The sequence below is a fragment of the Protomyctophum parallelum genome (assembly GCF_964188405.1).
Source record: "Protomyctophum parallelum genome assembly, chromosome: 10".
Lineage (NCBI taxonomy): Eukaryota > Metazoa > Chordata > Actinopteri > Myctophiformes > Myctophidae > Protomyctophum > Protomyctophum parallelum.
This window is the reverse complement of record NC_139704.1, coordinates 11,087,976-11,110,828: the sequence shown is the minus strand read 5'-3', so window position 1 is coordinate 11,110,828 and position 22,853 is coordinate 11,087,976. Positions and strand designations below refer to the sequence as shown.

The 22,853-nt window shown below is 42.9% G+C and overlaps 1 protein-coding gene across 5 annotated transcripts in view; it reads right to left on the bottom strand.

Moving 5' to 3' along the window:
- smap1 (small ArfGAP 1) overlaps positions 1–22,853 on the bottom strand; it is a 106,714-nt gene that overhangs the window by 37,458 nt on the left and 46,403 nt on the right. For 4 of the 5 annotated variants that reach the window (XM_083775877.1, XM_083775878.1, XM_083775880.1 and 1 more), the window contains exon 6: positions 1,894–1,972. In XM_083775877.1, the coding sequence (XP_083632003.1) occupies positions 1,894–1,972 (79 nt within the window). The remainder of the gene's footprint in view (positions 1–1,893; positions 1,973–22,853) is intronic. The other variant, XM_083775879.1, reaches the window with a different exon arrangement.

The following is a 22,853-nucleotide window of genomic DNA, read 5'->3' as shown; positions in this document are numbered from 1 at the left end:
TATGACCCGGCCGGGGATCGAACCCCGACCTCCCAGTTTCAGGGCGGACACTCTAACCACAAGGCCACTGCGTTTATTGCGTTTATTTGGATACCTATAGGATCAATTAAGGAACTATTACAGACTGTCGCGGACGCGCGCTTCATTAAAGAAGAGGACGAACGCGGACTATTATTTATTTAACGCTGAGCGCGGTTTAGGCACCGTTGACTTTGGGGGGGGTTATTGTTTATTGTTTGTAGCAGACGTCGTGACGCAAAGCGTTGCAGAGAGCGTCGAGGCTTGTTTGGGGCGTGAGGGGTTTTGAGTGTATTATTGTTTGTTGATGCAAGTTTGTTTGCCTGTGTATTTATTTTATTTTGTAGGGAGAGAGACAGGGACAGACGCACTTTGCGTGCATTGGTTTAATTGTGAACAGTTTATTTTGTCAGTTACCTTTTGTGGCATCTCTATATAAATATTCAGATTATAACCCTACGATCCCGCTTATTTTTTCCTTAGATTATTGATTTGCCTTAATGCAGAAAGGGGCGATTGTTACAGACTTTACAGAAAAATAAGCCCAAAGTCGCTTATAATAACATGGCAACACTGGTCTCATGAGGCACAGGGCTTGGTATTTCACTTATTGAGTGAAACCTCGTCCAGAAGACATGGAGGAGGTGAGCAGCAGTGTTTGGATATTTATAACATGGACGCCAATGTATGCTCTATTGTACTGGGTTTGTCAGGGATTTTATATATCGATGCCCCCCCTTTTCTGTTGCTTTTTCTCCCCTCCTCGCTGGCACATGCCCTGATCTCCAATAATTCACATTCAGTCCCTCAAAATAATACCCATTATGGGTTGGAGAGTCCCACATGTGCCCTATTTACTATTATAACATTGTTACATTTAAACAACCTAATATACACACTTATCCTTCCATGACTTGTCCAAAATATCGGTAGTTTAAAGATTCAGGACAACGTAGACTAGAGAGATGACCACAGTAGTTATGCTGCTGGAGAAACTTTCATTTTTCAATATCATCTGCAGACACCATTGGAGCGATGGCCTTTTCCAGTGAGCCTTAACGAGCCACTGCTCCACTGACTCAACTGCTGTTTGACTCGCAAGGACAGAGTGCTCTCTGTACTCCAACGCTGAGTTGGCTGAACCGGGGTTAGCCAACAGGTCATCTCACAGATTGCCAAATGTGAAATAGCAAGGGAGCAATGCTAGCGAATGCTAATGCTTAACCCATTCTGACCTCATGAGATCAGATTCATACGAGGTTTCCACTGGACACACGCTGGTCTGACGAACCCATTCTGACCCGAGATCAGATTCTAAAAATGTCAGTCGTTCTTCGATTTTTTTCAAAAATAGCAGACCTACAAGCTCGTATCGCGCCACTCGGTGGCGCGATATGAGCTTGTAGATCTGCTATTTTTCAATAGCTAAAGCATAACATGATGCCAACACCAAAATGCGTGCCCGGTCAGAATGGGTTAAGGTTTGGTTAGTTCCACATATTCTCTGAAAGATGTTCCATTGCAAATGTATCAGCCTCCAGGGAGAAGTCAATAAGACATCTAAATAAATATAGTTTTCAGGGTACATTTTGTGCAGCCCTAATATAGATGTAGCACTATCGTAGAAGCATGATAATGTTGCTCTATGTCTCACTGCATTATTGTATAATTGGTATTATTTATAAAATATACATTTCATGTCAACTGCAGAAGTCAGAAGCTTCAGGACAACAGTTAAATAAAATCCCAGAAAAGTCCCAGAATTAGCTACACAGCTAAATGTATTATGAAAGCCCTGGACAGGAGATAGAACCAAACACATTTACAGATTTTGAACATACACAATTATACAGTAGTATAATGCACATGTCTTACCCAAGCCTAGCAAGTCCACTGCCGGCTCTGTGATCCTCTTGGGGCTGGCCCTGGAGTCACACTGAAGATCATCCCTCTTCTAGGAGAACGAGGAAGAGGGAGGGTAGGAGAGAGAGAGGAATGAAGAGATGTGAAATGATGGGAGATGAAGAGATATGATATGATGGGAGATAAAGAGAGAGAGGTGGGTAAGAGAGAGAGGGAAAATGAAACAAAGAGCAAGAAAGGTATGAAATGAGGGACAGGATGAGGGAGAAGGGGTATAGAGTGATAAAGACAATGAGAGAGTGGCATTAAAACCCAGGTTACAACATCACTAACTTAGCCGCGCACACGCGCACACACACACACACACACACACACAGATCGATGGGGGTATATTAGAATCAATGGCGTCTCAATCGGAGACAATGAAAACAATTACGGAATCCGTAATTGTCCGCCTAATCAACGATGCGTCAGGCCACCTATTGATGCATGTGGGACTGCGGCAGCTCAAGAGAGCGGAGGCACGTTTGGAGCTGGGGGAAGGTCGTTTGCACGAGGTGACAAAAAATTATCATTCGACGGAGCCGATGGGGGCTTGTGACGAACAGGGGTTGGAGACAATTTCAAATGACATCCTGTAGTCTCATAACGCTGCGTCGCACGCAAGAGCGGCAGAAAGAAAGACAGAGACCAAGAGAAAAACAGAAAGAGAGAAAAAAAACAATTTCTAAATGTCACACGGCATGAAAATGCCATTCTGCATTGTGCCATTAACAACTGGAAGTTGACAGACAGATCCAAGTTTTTTTTTCTTTTTACGGAGGTCCTTCCCCATAATTGTCTGTTCACTATAGTAACAATGGACTCCTCCCGGTTGACAGCCGGGCGGTTGGTGACAAGCTGTGATTGGCTGTCGGACTCAGTTGAGGCTGAGGAGATGATGTCGTAATTGGAATGGGAGTCTGGCTATCGATTGAACTCCACCTATTGGAAGGTGAATGTTGTCCTCGGCTGTGTTATCAAAGCCGCTGCACAAAATGAAGCACCGCGTTAGTTCATTCAGAACACGGAAATCACAGCTATAGCTGTAATCAGCCATGCATTTTTAGATTGCACCAATTTAATTGAGTGATTGAATACTTTATTAACATGCTTATTAACAGTACAGGTATAGTACAGTCAACCTCCACCTATTTCTAGTTCCATTCGAGTCCTTGCATGGCTCAAAGGTTAAACTGAAATTCAATGCAGTCCCGCCCCGCACCAGGGCCCAGAAAATGATTCCCCGTTCATTCTCCTCATAGACTTTTCAAAAAGTATTTATTTAAAGACCTTTTAAGCCTACAAAGCCAACTCGAGTTGTGACAGAAAAAAACGGCAGGTTACAACACTTTTTTTGTAGTTTTTCTTCTTTGTAATTATTTGTTTGGTCCAACATAGTGTTTATTGTCATGATTTGTCACGACTCGACACGACTCGGCTTTGTCCGCGGCGTAACCGTCTTTAAATAAATACTTTTTGAAATGTCTATGAGAAAAATGCATTGGGAATTATTTCCTGGGTCTGGCGTCATGAAAGGGGGCGGGACTGCGACGCTCTATAATATAGACTATATGGGGTGGGGAACAGGGAGTGCAGAGCATGCATATACTCTATCCATGCTCTGCACGCCCTGTTTTAGCCGTTTCCATGTGTTGTAATAGCAGAACATTGTGGTCCACAAACACTGGTCACCTGGGAATACTAGTTCTCCTGGTTTCCCTATACTAAGTATCAGCATTCACCCGGTGTCCCAGGATGATGTAGTCTCTGATTAGACCACTAGGATGACAAGCACACCAACGTTTCTCAAGATATTTTTGGAGCTTTTCTGCCTTTTCTGCCAGTGGAGAAGGACAGGAAACAGGGAGAGAGACAGGGAGTGCCACCCACTGTGACTGCACACAGCGAAGATTGTTAGGCTCGGGAATCAAACAGTCTCACTGTATCAGAGGCTATATGCGGTATGTTAACGACTAGGCCATCAGCGCCCCAGATTCACTTAACTTTCCTTGTTTGTGACCAGATGTTCACCAGCTCAAATTGCTGGGAATTCAAGGAATGTCTGAGTGGGTATGGAAAATTGTGTTTGAGGAAAGCAAGCACTCAGTGAGAGTGCTTGCCGAGGGAGGGCACATTATTCCTCACTTGCTCCATTGCTGATCCATTGCACTATGGTGCAGTTGAGCAAGGGACTTCATCCCAAATTTCTCTAGCATAATCAAGAAGGTTGATTTGTCACTTTACTCACACAGGTACACACAGTGAAAAGGGTGGCAAGTAGGGCTACTGTAGTTCACCACGGCGGTGCTGACTTAAAGTGTCAACAAACCAAGTATAGCGTGATCTGCCTTGGTGTCACACCAGCTCGCTGTCAAGAACACATGACAGAAACCGGCATCAGACAGTGTCTGTCGGACAATGCATGAGGGGTGTCAAAGTGTTGTGTGTGTGTTATCGTCCTGTGTCAGGTCTAAATATTGCCATATACTGTATTGACAAGTGTGTGCGACATGACACAGAATCTTGCGCTGCAGTGCGTTTTAATGTTAAAGCATAGCGTGTTAGCATAGCAAAGTGGTTGACACAGGATAGCAGCATGAATGTGTGAGGAGGCAGGGATTCCATGATCTTGCTCAAGGGCACTCTGACAAGAGACATGGCTCCAGAGGAAAATGTACACGTGACTGTCATTATAGAATAGGCAGACTGAATACTATTAACAGCTTCATGCCAATTTTTTTCCAAATTATATGTCACCCTGCAAATGATCAATGAAATTGATTCAGTAGTTTATTTTATTAAGAATACAGAATTTTGTCCAAACAGTGAAGGACATCTTGTCAAGGGCAAATCCTAGTTGGCGAGACAAAACAACATAATCCACACACGTTCCCGAGTTGACAAACAGAACAAAATGGGTTTAAAGTGCAGCGTGGTAACATAACAACATTACACACCCGACAAACCCTGCCTCCCATGAGCCTATAAGCTAGAAAGCAATCACCACCAGGCAAACACACAGAGGCACCCGAGAACACACAAATATGCAAAAGTGCACAAATACACACAGACACAAAAGAGTGTACAACAGCCCAAATAAAGCATTCACATACACACACACAGAAGCACACATACCTGCTCAAAAACACAAACTGAAAATGAGGGAAACAGATGGATAAAAAGACAGGGAGGGAAAGACAAAGATGAGAGAGAAAGAGTGAACAAGGGAGGGGTGGAAGTGATAAGAGGAGAGGATGAGAGACGGAAAATGTAATGTGAAAGACCTGAGAAAAATATTTGGAGTTGTGTGAGAGAGAGAGAGTGAGAGTGAGAGTGAGAGTGAGAGTGAGAGTGAGAGTGAGAGAGAGAGAGAGAGGGGGGGGGGGGGGGGGACAGGACATTAGAGGAGATGAGGGGACATTAGAGGAGCTGAGTGAGGGGACATGAAAGATGAGGGAACTTGGGAGGAGATATATAGGGACATGAGGATATGTGGGTATGTGAGAGGAGTTGTCGATATGACAGATGAAAGACATGAGATGAGATGACTCAAGTAGAGATGAGGAGATCAGAGGAAATAACAGCAGTAGTTTTAATAGAAGTAATAGTGTACTCAGAACCAGCAGTTAGCAGTAGCAAAAGTACATATTTACAGATGGAATGTGTTGTAGGGCCAAGGCTGCCAGATGTCTTATTACCACCATAAAGACCATAGAATGGGCAGAGAGATATCTACAGTGGAGAGAGTAAAATAATGAGAGTTATAAGGGGGGATTGTGTGTGTGTGTGTGTGTGTAGACTTCACTGCTATCCACTGGGGAGAGAATCTGAGTGGAGATTGCAGTACCATGGACAGCAACTGCAGCTAGAGAAAGGGAGATTTTAGGCCCAGGGACAGCAGCTGCAGTAAGGTGGTTACGGTGATATTTCAGGACCAGGGACAGAACCAGCACCTAATGTGGCTGATGGACATTTCAGGACAGGGACAGTAACTGCAACTAGTAAGGTGGCAAAGGGACATTTCAAGACCTTTTAATCAGGCCTGAAAAGTTGAGCCCGACTCGGGCCACGTTGGTCAAAATTCAGTCCAAGGGCAACCAGAGACTGACATGGATCACCTTTTATTTAATCTCTCAAGACAGATTCAGTTTTGCAGTTGAAATTCAAACAAATTGGGGCACCCGATGGCCTATTGGTTAAGGTGCATACCACATATAGGGCTGTATTTTGCGTGTCTTAAGTACCAGGTCTTATTCCCTAACTTGAGTAAACTAAAGACCTGGAGGCGTGATCAATGCTCTTTGGCCACTCAGAATAGCCAAATGGCATTGATCACGCCTCCAGGTCTTTAGTTTACTCAAGTTAGGGAATAAGACCTGGTACTTAAGACACGCAAGACATCTAGAGTGCGGCGTAGTCACGTAGGTGTGAGGGCCGCTACGTGGCTCTCACACCTACATCACTCTGCTGATTGGACTGATATGCCCATATATGGAGATCTCTGTATGACAGTCCTTGTTCCTTTTTATGTCCATATAGAGATCTATGGGGATCCCTGGTGTCATAAGTATATGCCCCTCCCAGTGTGTCTTTGGCGCATCCTCCTGTCACGTAGAAAGTGATGCCTCCTTGGTTGAGGGGAGGAAATGGACAACAAGCCTAATTTGTGGGAAATAGCTCACAATAGCTCGCTGTACTGTACCTACCAGGCAGGTTACAAAGAGCTGTGGCCTCGGGAGATGTGGCCAAGACTTCACACAACCTCCCCTTATACCTTTAGAGCCAATCAATGCTGGATTATGAGCCGGCCCACTGCCTCTTGTATGCGAGATGTTAACCCTGTGCATGGTAGAAAAGGCAGCATGCGGCACATGTAAGAACCAAGCACTTCTACAACTACTCAATGTGTTAAACCCAGTCTGAGAACTGCAGACGATCGCTTTAAATGACAGAAAGAGGTGCTATCTGTGTGTGTGTGTGTGTGTGTGTGTGTGTGTGTCGATATACCATGCAGCCTTACTGTACAATAATAATAGTCTATATTTTGTAAGGCTGTACCCTAGCCCTGTCGGCAGGAATTTTCGAGCGGACCTTGGAACCATTCGTTTCTAATTAATTTGAAAAATAACCTTCGAGCTTCGAACCTCGGCGGCGGCGGGATGGGGGGGCACGTAACTTTGGGAAAGTGTCATAGTAGCTTGTTTACAACTGAAACAGACTTCCTGTGCATAACTTCCTCCTCAAAGTAAGAGCCACATGTAATGATTAGTCAACACTAGTTTTATTTCTACAGTAAGTCTACTTACAGGACATTAACATCACATTTGAGTTCCTTTTGAATGCCTGTCAGATTGCTCTACATAACTATCTCAGCTGTTGGTGCGCAAATGCGCCTTGCATGCCTTTAATCTACGCGCAGAAAACATTTTGACGACGTATGTGCACTGGCGCATCGTTTGTGTGCCCCCCCTGATTATTAATAACATCTAAACATGTAACATGTAAAAACAACATGAACATAGTACTCTTATTATGCATATCGCATTCTCGCCGAGAAATATTTTTGAGTAAAAAAAAACGAATGGTTCAAGCCCATTAATTAAGATTAGAGTGCCAACCCTAACGAGCAAAGGTTCGAACCCCCAATGTTCGGGGACAGCCTTAATATTTTGGCTATAAAAATCTCTGCTCATGTGTGTGAGTGCTTTGTGCATGCTGTCCGACTGCCTGAAAATGTGTATTTGCAGACTAGGAGGTTTTCCATGTAGCCGTTTGTCCATGAAGAGCCTGCTGTGATTTGGCTCCATCTTTTAGTCTCATTGACAACCAGTGTCACATTACGCTGACAAATAACTAATTTAAGTCATGATACGTTTTAATTTAATTGTTTAATTGTTTGTATGAGGATGTACGAGTTGAATGTGTGTTTGTGTATATGTGACTGACTAGGTATGAGGTGAGGAATCAATAGAGAGAGGGGGGGAGAGAGGATGAGAAGACGAAATTAGGGCAGGAGATCAAATAATGTGAACTGTGTGTGTGCACGCGCGTGCGTGCATACATATCAAATTTATTTTATAATGTCACTCTGCGTCAGAGCTATGCGTACTCCTGTTTCACATCACCATACTGTAAAGACAAAGGAGGCATAAATACACTGAGTAGCCTACATTAAACTGTATATTTACCTGTAGATTGCATACACCCTCCTCTATGCGGCTCAGCAGTGATAGAAATAAAATGCTTTTCAATCTATTCATGAGTTATCTGACTGAATTACTGTGTACATCCTCCAAACAGGATGACACACCACGCAACAGCAAATGTTAGTCATCCAACATGAAATATGTATTTACGTCTTCTATTGCATGCTTTCTGAGCTCGTTTTGTCGTCATTGAGAGGGCCTTGTATAGTAAACAGCTGTACAAGTCACTGAGGCTTCTGCGATAGAGCAGCAGCCTCTTTCTCTCTCTGGAAATCCTCCCTCCACCTGGCTTTCTTCTCCAGGTTCTGGTCTGTGAGAGACTGGTGTCTGCCTGCAGCCCGTTTTCCCAGGAAGACCATCAACAGACAGGCCCCTATTGTAGCCGCCATCATCGCATAGCAGGCTTTCACTCGAACTTTGTTTCTAGCAGCATCAATCATCTGAAAAGACACAAGCTCTGGGATTTGATCGAGTGTCTTGAAGCGTCCAGACCAGATCAATACCTTCCTATCCAAATCTGACGGTTTGTGGCCTGGGAGCCTGAAGTCAGGGCAGGGTGCGTGCGCTGGGACAGCAGTTGGAGGCTCTGGTTTTTCCACCGAGATTTTATTGCACAAACCTCTTCTGCTTCCTGCCTCCACCACCTGGCTGTGCCATTGACCAATTAAGTTAGCAGTGACAGTCCAGGATTTGATTAAATTCATCATGTTTGTAGGTTAACGCCATGAAACAATGAGGGAACACGACAGGATATCATCAGCATATCATGTAATAACCATATTAATAACTCTCATATGGAGAGAATTTAATAAGAGAGAGAATTGAATATTACTGAGCATGCCACCATATTGTATATTGGTACAGCGACATGTACGGCACACAAAGCAGATGGGTTTGTGCAATCAGGGAATCCGATGTCTATTGATCGGCTTAATATGGCAAATTGACCAAAAAGACCAGTATGTATTATTTTTGAGCGGTGCAGGTGCTCCAATGCAGTTTTGTGTCTGTCTGTCTATCCGTTTGAGCACGAAATGTCTGTGTGACGTCATGTTGTTGGCATCATCAGACGTCATCATTGTGATGAAAGGCACCGCTCGCTTCACACACACACACACATTTTTCAGCCGCTCCTATATACAGCCTTTGTCCCCACACGTCTCATATTTGCCATCGACAATGAAAGGAGAAATTAGGTCATATGTGCCTCAAATATATAACAACACATGTGGCAACACAAATATTAACCCATTTATACTGTACAACGTGTGGGCACAGAGTAAAAGCGGCCATATATTCCCGGCACCCCAAGCTTCTATTTTGAATGTAGATGAGCAAATCGGCTAACCAATTTCATCATTTTTTACATATTGAATGGATATTGAATGGGTTTTTCTACAAACATACGATTTATATTGAGTGAACAATAACAATAATAACATCAATAATTAATTTGTACAGCTATTGTTATACTTTGACACACTGAGAGATGCATGCCTGAACTATATATACTGAAAGAAATTCCAACCTCTCCTATTGTACTGTTAAGTCTTCTGGGGAGGTTTTGCGATGACGTCAACTAATTCTGATGTGCATTGATCCCTGCTGGATCAATCTCTTTCCCTTCCAGCCTGCAGGGTCGACCATGGTCCTCCCCGTGCGGAGCTGGTCAGAGATTCAGCGTCTCGCTCAAGGACACGGCATATGAACAACGCAGGTCACTCTGGTTGGACGGCGATTTGTCTACGTGCTCAGTGACTAATGAACGTCTGAAGCAATCAATTAACCCTTTCAAACCGCAGGAAAGCGTCTGCTAGTTTTAGAGAAATATTGAAAGTGTGAGAACTACTGATTTAGAAGGCATTTAGAGGCCTCATTCAAAGTCAAAAAGCAAATGCAGCAATAATACAATCGGTATCCCTCAGTAAGTCGGTCATAAGGTGTTTTCAATGCAGTATTAGGCCTATGCAACTATGCATCGCTGTGTTTGAAGAACCAGGGATCCTTTTGAGTCATTAGAGGCTGCACACTTCTCAGACTGAGGGGAGGGGAGCATGTGAAGGTGTGCCGGTGTATTTAAGTGTGTGTGTGTGTGTGTGTGTGTGTGTGTGTGTGTGTGTGTGTGTGTGCGCGCGCTCACGTGCACATGTGTGTTGAGAAACAGGTCCAGCTGACTGTTCTCCACCAGTGGTATAGTTATTGATCTGCTTCCCTGTGGTTCCACCATCAAGCCAGACTGCAAGACACCCACTCTGTGTGTGTGTGTGTGTGTGCGTGTGTGTGTGTGTGTGCGTGTGTGGGTCATTAGTTCCTTTGGCTGCCCTTCACACCAGCCGCTCAAACGATCACCCTTAAACACATTGCGTGTGTGCTTCTCTCACATCATTGCCCAAAACAAGAATAATGCACGTGCCTTGCTTGCTACTGCCGACTGGCTAACAAACCGTCCTGTGTCAGTAGCCTCTGAGCTTGTATCCACCAGAGCAGTATGCTCCAGAGCCTTCATCAATGTCAAATTCTCAAAATTAGACAAGCATCGTCGTGGTTGTGTGTATTGTGCATGTATTGTGTGATTTATGTTCCCTGATGGCTGCTTGGTACAAAAATAATTTGTTAATGTACAAATTGGATATGTGTGTCCACTAAACTCAATCAAGTATCATGATGTATCACAATGAAAGCTGAGAGGACATTATAAAGCATCTGAAATCCTATTCCTTGATATTGTGCCAACAGGATTTTTCAAAAATGTTTCAAATTACATGGTCTCAGATGTTCTACAAATTTAGCAGATTTGAATCTTATCAACCCATAATCGCCAGTATGTTCTTATCAAGACCATGCAATAGAGCCAGTATAGATAGTCATCACAAATTGACCAGGGAAGCACAAATGTATGGAGCACACAATTGGCAGGTGGTGTGATTAATTTCCCAGCACCAATCGCAACGTACCTGCCAATTGTGTGCCCCATCTGTGCTTCTCTGGTCAATTTGTGATGACGTTTGTACTCCCCAAAGGAAGTTTTGTTAAATTCAGTCCATCGGTCATTCCGGCGACAATGTCATCCAGGTGCAGCTCATGGAAAAGTGGAGATATTTGACCGAACACACGTTTTCTGACAGAACTTCGACTTTCACATGAATATGAAACTCGAGGTCAATATCTGACTCCAAGTTGTTGGAATTTATTGGGCGAGTACACACGGAGCGCGGGCCACATTTATGCGGAGGAGACCGATCTATGGCTGTGAATTGTGTAATACGTGAAATGTATGTAACATCACGACATTCAGCACAGTTTCACGATGTTTTCACTTCGGCGGCAGTAATGTCACTTCCGCGTTTCCTAGCCACGCCGCTAGGCAGTATGTAGGAAATGTGGCTCTGCATGGTCTTGATAAGAACATAGTGGTGATTATGGGTTGATAACATTCGAAGCGGCTGACAAATTACACATCTCTTCTCTCAGGTTGCTTCCCGCAGGCCATGAAAACACTCAGGTCACTCAGGGTCCGGTGTTAAGGCTTTGTCAGACTTGTCCTGCAGGGGAAATACGTCAATCAACTTGTCAATTCTTAGCACTAGAACGTGATATTTTCTGGACAGGATTTTTACTTCACCATAACACAGAGACTGCTCTTGTCATGGTCTTCAATGATGTCCACTTATAAACACAGGCAGTAGCAGAATGCATTGGACATTTCCAACCACAGCATATCGCTAGACTGACTGGACAACTGAGTGACACTTTCTGGCACAGTACTGAAATGGTGTGAATCCTACTTGTCCATAAGTAATGAGACATCTGAGCGGACAAAAAACAGACATGCATGATGCAGGGCTCCGCATGGCTCAATTCTGTTCAGTTTTCTGTTCAATTCCTACTCACAATGGCTCTGATTATGGAAAACAACTATGTTACCATAGTTATGCAGATGCCACACACATTTACATAACCGTATCACCAGGGTAGTATCAGTCCAGCATAAACACTGAGCAAATGCGAAATCAACGACTATTAAACAGACACAAGGGAAGTAATTGTTTTTGGAGCCAAGGAAGAATTATAAAAAGTCAGTGCTCAGCTTCAACTGGTAATGTTAAAAATCACAACCCAAGCCAGAAATGTTGGTGCTGTCAGACCTAGATTCCAACAACTACCTTATAGGACAATTTCAAAGTCAGCCTACTATCTCTATAATTAGAAATATATGAAAGGACTTGTGTTTCTGCAAGATTTGAAAAAACTTGAATGCATAATGGGTTATGGGTCTTCAGTAAAGGTACTCCTAGAGTCCTTAGTAGTATCCACAAAGTGGATCATATCTCTCCAGTTCTTAGATCGGTCTGTCAAATATTTGATTTCAAAATACAACTTTTGGTTTATATCATGCCAAAATGGATTTCTGATGTTATGCATCACAAACCCTCCAGACTTCTCTGGTTGTCTGGGATAGGCCTGCTTTAATCTGAACCCAGAGTCAAAAAGATAAATGTGGAGATTTGGAGAAACATAGTTCAGTTTTTATGCACCACCAATCTTTGGAGAAAACTCACAGAAATCTATAAGTCTGCAAAAACGTTGTTCTTTTAGATCAAAGCTGAAGACCTTTACGTTGTTGTATCTGTGTTTGTAGCACGGAATGTGATGATTTGATTGGTTGACCACGGAATGTGATGCATGATGATTAAAGCGCCCCTCACTTCACACAGGTGTGATTTCTTCTTAACGCCTCAATGCTTACTTAATGTTGTAAGTAAAGCTCTTTATTGTCCTCCTTATTGTTGAAATGTGCTTGCCTAAACTTGGATTGCTGTGTGTGTGTGTGTGTGTGTGTGTGTGTGTGTGTGTGCGTACGTGCGTGCGTGTGTGAGCGAGCATGTGTCATATCCAATCTATGGTTCCTCTGAAGGCTTATCTAGGTCTAGATGTACCAATGAATACTAACAATCCCTAAATCCCTAGACCACACACACACACGCACACGCACGGTGCTCGCACAAGAATCAAGCACAAACAAACTTAAATAGATGCACGGACAACATACACCCTGCATTCCCGCAGAACTCATGATGGCACTAACACGAATACTCCGTCCTCCACAATGCAATGCATTGGCTGTGTTTTCCATGTATAGGGTGCAGTGCAGCTCTTGTTCCCTTTGCTAACTTATTCATGGGCTGAAAGACAGACAACACATGCCTCTGTAGCAATGGGATAACGTCTATTTACTGTTTGGTCAGAAAAAGAGCATGCTAGACAGACAGACAAGCAGAGGAGGTAGAGAGTGATAACAAGACAGAGAGACAGGAGGTGGGGAAGATGGAGATGTGACAGAGAGACTAGGAAAGGTAGAGATATTAGAGAAACAGATGAAAGAAACAGGCAGAGAGAGTGAGCGAAGGTGAGCTCATTTGTGGCACTGTAGTCCCTCTCTATTATGCACACACACACACACACACACACCAATCACTGCTGGAGCTTAATTAGTGCCTACAGGCATTGGGCAGAGAGGAGGGGGAGAGAAGAGAGGGAGAGAGTGAAGAGGGGGGGGATAAACTGGAGAGAATATATAGACTGAGGGAGAAAGAGAAGAGAGGGAGTGAGAGAAGGGGGTAGAGGGAGAGAAGAGGGAGAGCAAGAGAGATGTTGAGCTCAGTCAACACCATGCATAGCCAATAGAATCATCGCATGAATGCAGAGCAGGAGAGACAGAACATCATGTACATACAGTACTGTTCACCTGTATTATGATGTGTGTTGATATCTTAGAGTTTTGCCTATCCCTGACATTTTTCTATGCACTGTAATTTATGTTCTCCTCGTTCTCCCCGTTCCCCCCTCTTCTTTTTATGTTTTACTTCCTGAAAACAGAGCTGGCACAAAAATGTATTGTAAAGTTGTTTCTGATACTGAACATCAGAGAGGAATACTCAAGATTCTGCTGTGCCTGCTGTACAGTGCATGCGTTCAAATGTATGTGGATGCAGTTTACCCGCATGATTACAATGTCTATCTGTCTATCTATAATATACCATATATCTAATGTATGTATTTACCAACTATCAGTGGTATATGTATACAGTATATCTATATAGTACATTATAGCATCTACAGTATCTGCCCATCTATAGTACATCAACCATCCATCCATCATTGTTCACCAATTTAATATATCCATTGAGTGATAAGAGAACAAAGACTGCACTGACAGTAACAAAAAAAAAGGAAAGACACTCCTAGCATCAAAATTGCATTTCAAGTACAGATGCAAGGAGAGTTAAGTAAGTAGCAAGGTGAAGTCTACCGTCTCCCTCCAGTCCATCTCAATGAACACCAAAACCACCACTCTCCTCTAAACACCAAACACTGACAATTATCAACATCCAGGCATACTTACAATGAGCAATAGTATTCGTAGCTGAACATAGCTGTTATGGCTTAGCTAACTTCCAATAGCTTTGCCTTGCGGCCATACTTGCAGGCGATGCATTGTGGCGAGGCTATCTGAATATATTCACGACGGCTGTGAGAAGCACATACTCAGTGATTTCATAGCCCGCTATTTCTCACGGCCTGCAGGCATCGATTAGCTTGTATCTCACGGATGCGTCTCATCTGGCTTCAGATACAACGTCTCTGCCTCTCTCCCTGGATGTCTGACTCAGCCGCTGATCCCACTCTGTTATCTTTCAGAGGACTGTGAGTCGGGGTGGGCGGTAATGACCAGAAGACCCACGCAGGAGTGTTTGGAGTGGTGTCTAAGAGGAGGTCATGTAGATGACTTTGGCCTGCTTGGATAAGATGAGATTTGGGCAGCTTAAAAGCTTTGTTGTTGCACAGGACATGTTTAGGTATTCCTATACTGCCAAAATACTTTCAGGAATAAAGGGAATTGCAAGGAAATGGAATACAGCGTGTGTAAAGAGCCCGGCATCATACTCCAAATGCTCTGCATGTACGTATCTATTTTTGAAGCGGTTACCTGGGGAGGAGAGAGGCCCGACCCCCTCCCTCTGTCTCCAAGGCTTTCAGCACCCGCTTTCATTGTTCCCCCCTTCTCTCTTCCTCTAGTCTACAGCCATCCACTGTTCCATCTGTGTGTGTGTGTGTGTGTGTGTGTGTGTGTGTGTGTGCGTGTAAACCTTGTACTGTATCTCCATATTTCAGCCTTTATTTCCATAAATGAATTCCCTATACTCTTTCCTCTCTACTTCGTGCTATGACCAAAATTGCAACCTCAAAACTTGTTATGAGCTTACATATATCTGCTATTCTCAAAATTTGTATTTCTTTGTATACACACACTCGCTACACATTGGAACAAGCATGCACTGTTTACCTTTCATCAGAAGCTTTTATATGGTGGCAGCGTCGCGGTACAAAAGCACAAATTAAATCCAAAATGTGGATGGCAGAAGATCCACTAAGGACAGCGATTGTGGAGTCCGACTTATGGAGTTTTGAAAATCCTCCTTTCAACTTCTTTGCACTGTGAATAGTTTTTCAATCCCATAGTTGGAACGGTGGGGCGTTGCTATAGGAACCGGAACAATGTTAAAAGCTTCCGTAGCCTAGGCCTCAACCATTATATAGACGGAGTATACGTTGGGGTAGGTATATATACGGACCTGGGATATGACGCCACCTAGCGTCGACGTCCGTATATATGTGCCTGGGTAAAGTTAAAGTTAAAAGAGTTAACAATTAAAAGTATTAACAAGAGCTTGTGACGGAATAATAACTGGAACACAGGTTATTTTTTCCACTTGTTGAACGGTAATGGTTTTGTACATGCGAAAGGTTTCCATTCAACAGCAACAATTTGTTCCTTCCTTTGATTGTGAAGCAGTGAAAAAAAATGAATAAGAAAATAGCAAGAGAGATGAGGAAGATAGCAAGAGAGACTGTGAAAGTAGTGTGAGAAGAGATAGAAAGGAGATTGGGAGAGATACTGTAGGGCAGCGGTTCCCAAACCTTTTTGGCCATGCACCCCTGTTACCTCCCGACCTAGCTGACGCACCCCCTACATGGAAATATAAATTGCATAAGCTATATAGAGAGATATATTTCCTATTTATCCACATATATGCACATATGAACCTGAATGTGGCATATATATGCAGGATAGGCTGTATTCTGCATATACTTGCCATATATTGGCATATAATAATATATTTAAAAAATAACCATAGCACCACCACCACCGCCTTTTCATGTGGCACACCCCCTAGAAGGCGCTCGCGCACCACAAGGGGTGCACGCACCACAGTTTGGGAACCACTGCTGTAGGGAGTGACAGAGAGAGAGAGAGAATAATAAAGAAAATTAGGTGAGAATGAAGTGAAAGAGTAGAAGGAAATGTTTGACAAAAAGGCCCCAGAGATGCAATGAGTGAGAGGAAGACAGCCAAAAACTGTGTGTGAGAGAAATACTGTAGAGAGAGAGTAGGAACGAGAGAGGAGCGACACTGTCAGCATGTTTCTCTCTGCTTTACTCTTACAGATTATACAGCTTTCAGCACGTCAGCATGCACTTAGACTAAACATCCCCTAAAGCATGCACGCGCACACACACACACACACACACACACGCACGCACGCATCCTTAAATATCTCCTTGACACTGCAGCTCATCGACAGCAGGGGCTCTGCTGATAAGGAAGAAGAAAGGATGATGAACTACTGTAAGGCTCAAATCCACTGCGATTCTCACACGTGCACACACACCAACATGCTGGCCAACACTGAAATACACATGCATGTACACAGCCCAACAGGCAAGTACACACACATGCACACACAGAGCTAGAGTGCAAGCAAATGGACAGTTACAGTACATGCACACACTAATACAAAAGGCAGTCATTGTAACAGTAACACTCTGCACATATCTATTGCAGTCACACACACACACACACACACACACACACACACACACACACACACACACACACACACACACACACACGTCGTGGGGCTGCAATGTACAGTTTGAGATTCTCAGCAGGCTTTGCCAAGGGTCACACACACACACACACACACACACACACACACACAAACTGATAGCAGCTGATAGAAATGTCTTCAGAGCAGCTCTACTGCAGACTTAGCAACTGACACAGGAGCAGATTCTGTGCCTTTGCTGAATATGCAGCTACACTCCTGTTCCACCCCCTCAAGGAGCTGTCAGCACTACTGCAGCATAGATGAAGCCAGCGTGTGTGTGTGTGTGTGTGTGTCATGTAGTTCTTGTTCATGTACATCTCACATTTTCGATTGGATTGTCCAATATATCAGCTTTACCAATATATCGTCCTGATATTCGTATTTTGTAATGTACATATGATGTTAATTATCTTGAGTAATACAAAAATCATATGTCATTTAATGCATGAAACATTGAGAGAATGTTAATGCTGCTTAGAATGAAAAGCATGTGGAAACAAATGCCTTTTAAATGATGGACATGAGCATCTTTGAGCAGGAGAATAAAAGACATCAGTTGATATTGGCCTATGTAATATTTTGTTAACAAAATATTGGAATCAGTATCTGCCTTCAAAAATCCATGTTGGACGACCTCTAATTACCAAGAAAGACGTAATGCCAAGATGCTATGCCAACAAACTGACGATCAAGTATTACATTTTCTTTATCTCGTTCATAATTTCTGATTACACGGAAACCGTCAAGAGCAGTAACAGGGCTATAATGAATTATTCCCTATTCCATTAAAATGCCAAATAATGAATACAAAAACATGTCCATGCCTAAAACCTATATCGTTTATCAGTCCGTTGGATTCCATCCCAAATGATCAAAAAAGCTTACATTGGGTTTTAACCAGAAGCTGTCAACAGCCAGAGTCTCTTAGGACATAGGAGATCGATAGATGTCTTCATCAAAATGTAATCACATTGGATAGCTGCCCCACTGCCTACTGCCCACATCTCTGCACTTTATTACACACTATCAAAAGGAGAAATAATATGTTTCCTTTTGGCCAAATCCCATATACAGCAATAGATAGATAATAAGAACTTCAACAGCCTGGTCTTCTATAGGCTTATTATAAATAGACTTTCACCAAGCTCTCATTGTGAGCTAAAAATGTGGATTTTGGGCCATCTAAAAAAGTTAAAATTATTTCCACAATTCCACATAGAAATCGTATATTTCTATTCAGTCTGAGCTTTTTCAGCAGTGTTGGTGTGCAGCATTTCATTATGTTCTATGGAACTGTGTTCTCTGGAGGTTCAGATTCTCTCTGCCCTCCAAGTGACTCAGCAGGGCTTTTTTTTGCATGCTTGAAAGCAAAAAACTTTGACACTTTTTGTATTTTTGGAAGTACTAAAGTAGCAAGATGGTGGAGAAGCTGACTCACTCTGTATCCGAATTCCTGGAATTGTATACGGTTCAGCACACAAGGAGTGCTGTTTTCTCAGTCGTTCTAAAACATTTTCATGTCAAGGACCCCCAAAAATATATGTAGGCTAATTGGCCGCCGACCCCCATCTGAAAATATGTTGTTCCAAGGACCCCCAGAAGTAGGGATGTCCTGATTTTTCGCTTCCGATCCGATACCTCAATTGCTGTGTTAGCCAATACCGATACAGATACCAGTGTCGTGATCTCATGTTGTGTTTATAGCTATCTAGCTAGAATTCTCGTGTTGTGTTTATAGCAGACTCCTCACTCAAATGTGCACTTCCAGTTTGGGCTACTCCAAAGAAAACTCCACATGTCCCAACATTTTATTTACCTGCCATAGTGTCAACCCCTTACCCCTGTGTCGGATCGTGGTTAGACTGGCATATTCACCGATACCGATAATAATAATAATAATAATAATACATTTTATTTATAACACTCTTTACATTTGAAACAAATCTCAAAGTGCTACAGGCAGAAAAAATGTAAAAGAATAAAAGAATAAGAATAAAACAGTTAAAACAGCACACAGGGCAGCTTAAACTGACTGGGCAAATGCCTTACTAAAGAGGAAGGTCTTTAGTCCCCCGGGACGATCCGATACTTTTCCCGATACCAATACAGTATCTCTACTCACAAGCAAAGAGTTGAGTTAAAAAAGTTAGCTCTGAAAGAAGATGGTAGGCCTGCACGGAATGTCTATGTTCACAGGCTTCTGTGTGCGGCCTAGAGGAGCAACTGAGCATGTGCAACACCACTTCTTACACCATGGTGTAAGAGGTGTCCTTTGGGAAACCGGGCCATTGTTTTTGTTACTGGTGAAATGGACTCACAATTGCTGTAGGGTGATTCACACACTGCTCATAATTGATGAGCAGTCTATGAAGCTGCTTTGGCGACTATTGGCTAATAAGGAAATAAGACTATTGGCTAATAAGCCAATAGTCCGGCCAGCTGCTAGGCTTATGAACTGGACTGGCTTTTTAGCTTTTAGTTTTTATTTAATGGGTTTAGTTTATATTTATGGGTCTATCCCTCAGGGTTTAATAGTATCAGGAGGATTAAAGGATTAGGATTAAAAGTATCTATCTATCTATAAAAATATTTTGACCAAATTAAGAACAAATGGTCTCGTGAGTCATGTGACAATGACCGTCAAACTTATTTTTATAGCCTACACTGTTTGCCTGTAATTGCCATCAAAACAAAAAATCTATTTCAAACAAAAAATGGCATACTGTACACACTACACTACAGTATATCATGAACGCAACATCTACGGTAATCATACCGAATGACTGACACAGCCTTGGGTAGGCAACCCAGCCTGTGTTTTTTCTAGTTTACTTCCATACCTCTATTTTTATCCTTTATTTTACTGGACTTTTAATATTAGAGAAAAAAAGGAGTAGTTTGTATGCTAATCAACTCGTGTCTACACACAGATGAGCATACTAAAAAAAAGCAACTCTACTTCTCTAATCAAGGGATTGAACCTATGAACTTCACATCTACAGTCTGGATAATATAGCCTACAGTATTTTACTATTTTTTTATACTGGGCCTCATTGGGCCAATTAAATCCGACATCTCATTAGAAATCCTGAATTTCACAGATTTATTTTAATGACCACAATCGGACATAATGCAATACTTTCTATTGCACAGTTCTCCTTAATGACCCCTTTTCCTTGCCGGTAAAATGTCTTGGCTAACACTTGTCCTTGGGATATATGTTTAGGACAAAGCCAGTTGACTTCATTAGGCACTACACAAGACACTACTGCCAGCAGGGCAGATATATCATCCTGAGCCTTATAATCAGTGGTGTAAAGTAACTACGTAAGTAGTAAGTACATTTACTCAAGTTCTGCACTGAACTCATTTAACCCATTCTGACCTGAGATCAGATTAAAAAAATGTCAGTCGTTCTTCGATTATTTTCAAAAATAGCAGACCTACAAGCTCGTATCGCGCCACTCGGTGGCGCGATATGAGCTTGTAGATCTGCTATTTTTCAATAGATAAAGCATAACATGATGCACACCAAAATGGGTGCCCGGTCAGAATGGGTTAATGCCAGAGTTTCTCTAGAACAGTCAGCAGCCACTGCCAGCGTTTGAGCGTTTTCTTTACTAATCTTTCAAGTCCCACAGAATACTTCGTCAATAGTTCTACGACTGTAAACACCTAATATCTCAAAATAACGTCGTTGCTTCAAATTTGGTGACGTCAGTGTTCTCCGCCGTGTTCTACAGGGGAGGGAGCCGGTGTCCGTTGCCAGTGCTAGTTTGACCCGCCCCACGAAAAGCTCGGGTACTTCCTGGCTAGGCACAAGTGGTTAAAGAAGAAAGTAGAGTGGCCATAGTTTCAATCCCCACAGCAGCCTCGTATCCTGTCAAAGTGCCCTTGAGCAAGTCACTCTCTCACGGTACTGGAAGCTGCTCTGGATGGAGCAGGAGCTATACCGTAACTGCAAGAGCAAGACGTTCATCGTTGCTGTCGGGCAGAAACCTCATATCTCCATATTTTCCTCCTCCTTATGCTGTCCCCGTCTCAGCGTAGCTCCCTCTGCCTCAATAACAAAAACTATGAAGGGAGAGGTTGGTAAATAAATAGAGCGTATAAAGTATATTAAGTGAAGGAGTGCTGCTGTAGACCTTGGTGTATGTGTGTGCGTGCGTGGTTGCGTGCGTGCGTGTGTGTGTGTGGGTGGGTGTAGTCAGTCAGTAATGGAATGCTGGGAACCCCTGTGTGTTGTGTGAAATATATATTATTCTACTGGTCTTTAAATATCTCACTGCCCAGATACTGTATGTTTATTCCCTGTAGAGTCACAGTATGTAAACTCTATCAGTCACACACACACACGCGCACACACACACACACACACACACACACACACAGTAGGGCCGTTGAAAACTACATTATTCAGTGCTCAGTTTTCGCCATGCTGTGGAATTACTCAGAATCTAACCGTGACCCAGAAAACCCACACGTGCACAAAACATATTGTGTCCTCCGACTCACACAAAAATGTGCATGTGCACACCACACATACAGACAAAATAGATATGTGCACACACATACACTGCAGTCACAATATGTACAGACAACCTCACACACTCATGAGCCAACACGCATGCATGCATTAAGGAGTTACATATTCACATTCAGTTGCAAACTCATTATTCAGTGACCTGAGCTATTGTGAAAGAGCATGCATTCAACACACGCGCACACACACACACACACACACACACACACACACACACACACACACACACACACACACACACACACACACTTCGGTGACCTCAACTAGTGTGACAGAACATACATTTACATCACCACACACACACACACACACACACACACACACAAACAATAGCCCGTAAACACAAAGCATGATGAATGTCACTGCCGTCCCCTGTACTTCATCATTCTCCCCTCTCTCTTCCATTTATAACATGTATTTATTTTGTTTGGGTGTAAACAAAATACTCTTTTAAGTTAAGTTAAGCGCCATATTACCAAACTGCTTTATGATTGCCGGTGTATACAAGTAACACATTTCGCCATTTTCATTCCTCTTCTCTCTCCGGCACAAAAAAATGTCCCTGTGCCATTTAACCATACCCTTTGCAGTGTGGCTTAACAACACTTCACTGTCCCTGTGTTATTTAACCGTACCCTTTGCAGTGTGGCTTAACAATGTCCCTGTGCTATTTAACCGTACCCTTTGCAGTGTGGCTTAACAACACTTCACTGTCCCTGTGCTATTTAACCGTACCCTTTGCAGTGTGGCTTAACAATGTCCCTGTGCTATTTAACCGTACCCTTTGCAGTGTGGCTTAACAATGTCCCTGTGCTATTTAACCGTACCCTTTGCAGTGTGGCTTAACAATGTCCCTGTGCTATTTAACCGTACCCTTTGCAGTGTGGCTTAACAACACTTCAATGGCGACTCGGCAGCAATGTATAAAATAGCTGGCCAATGCGTGGCCATTCTGTAGCTTTGCTACGGCTAGTGTGATGATCACAGAATGAGGCAGAATTGCACAATGACATGCAGGCAGCTTCAGCCGATTTTGACAGCAAACCTCTTCAGTTTGTGTAGGATATTTATTTTTCCTACTCACCAAAGAAGACTACATATGAAGCCTTTTCTCCACAGCAAATGAGTTGGATATTTGTCATGAAACAATTATAAACATTTGCAGCCCTAGAAACTATATCAAATAATATTCTGTTGCTGTTGGGTGGAAACGTCATATGTCCAAATCTA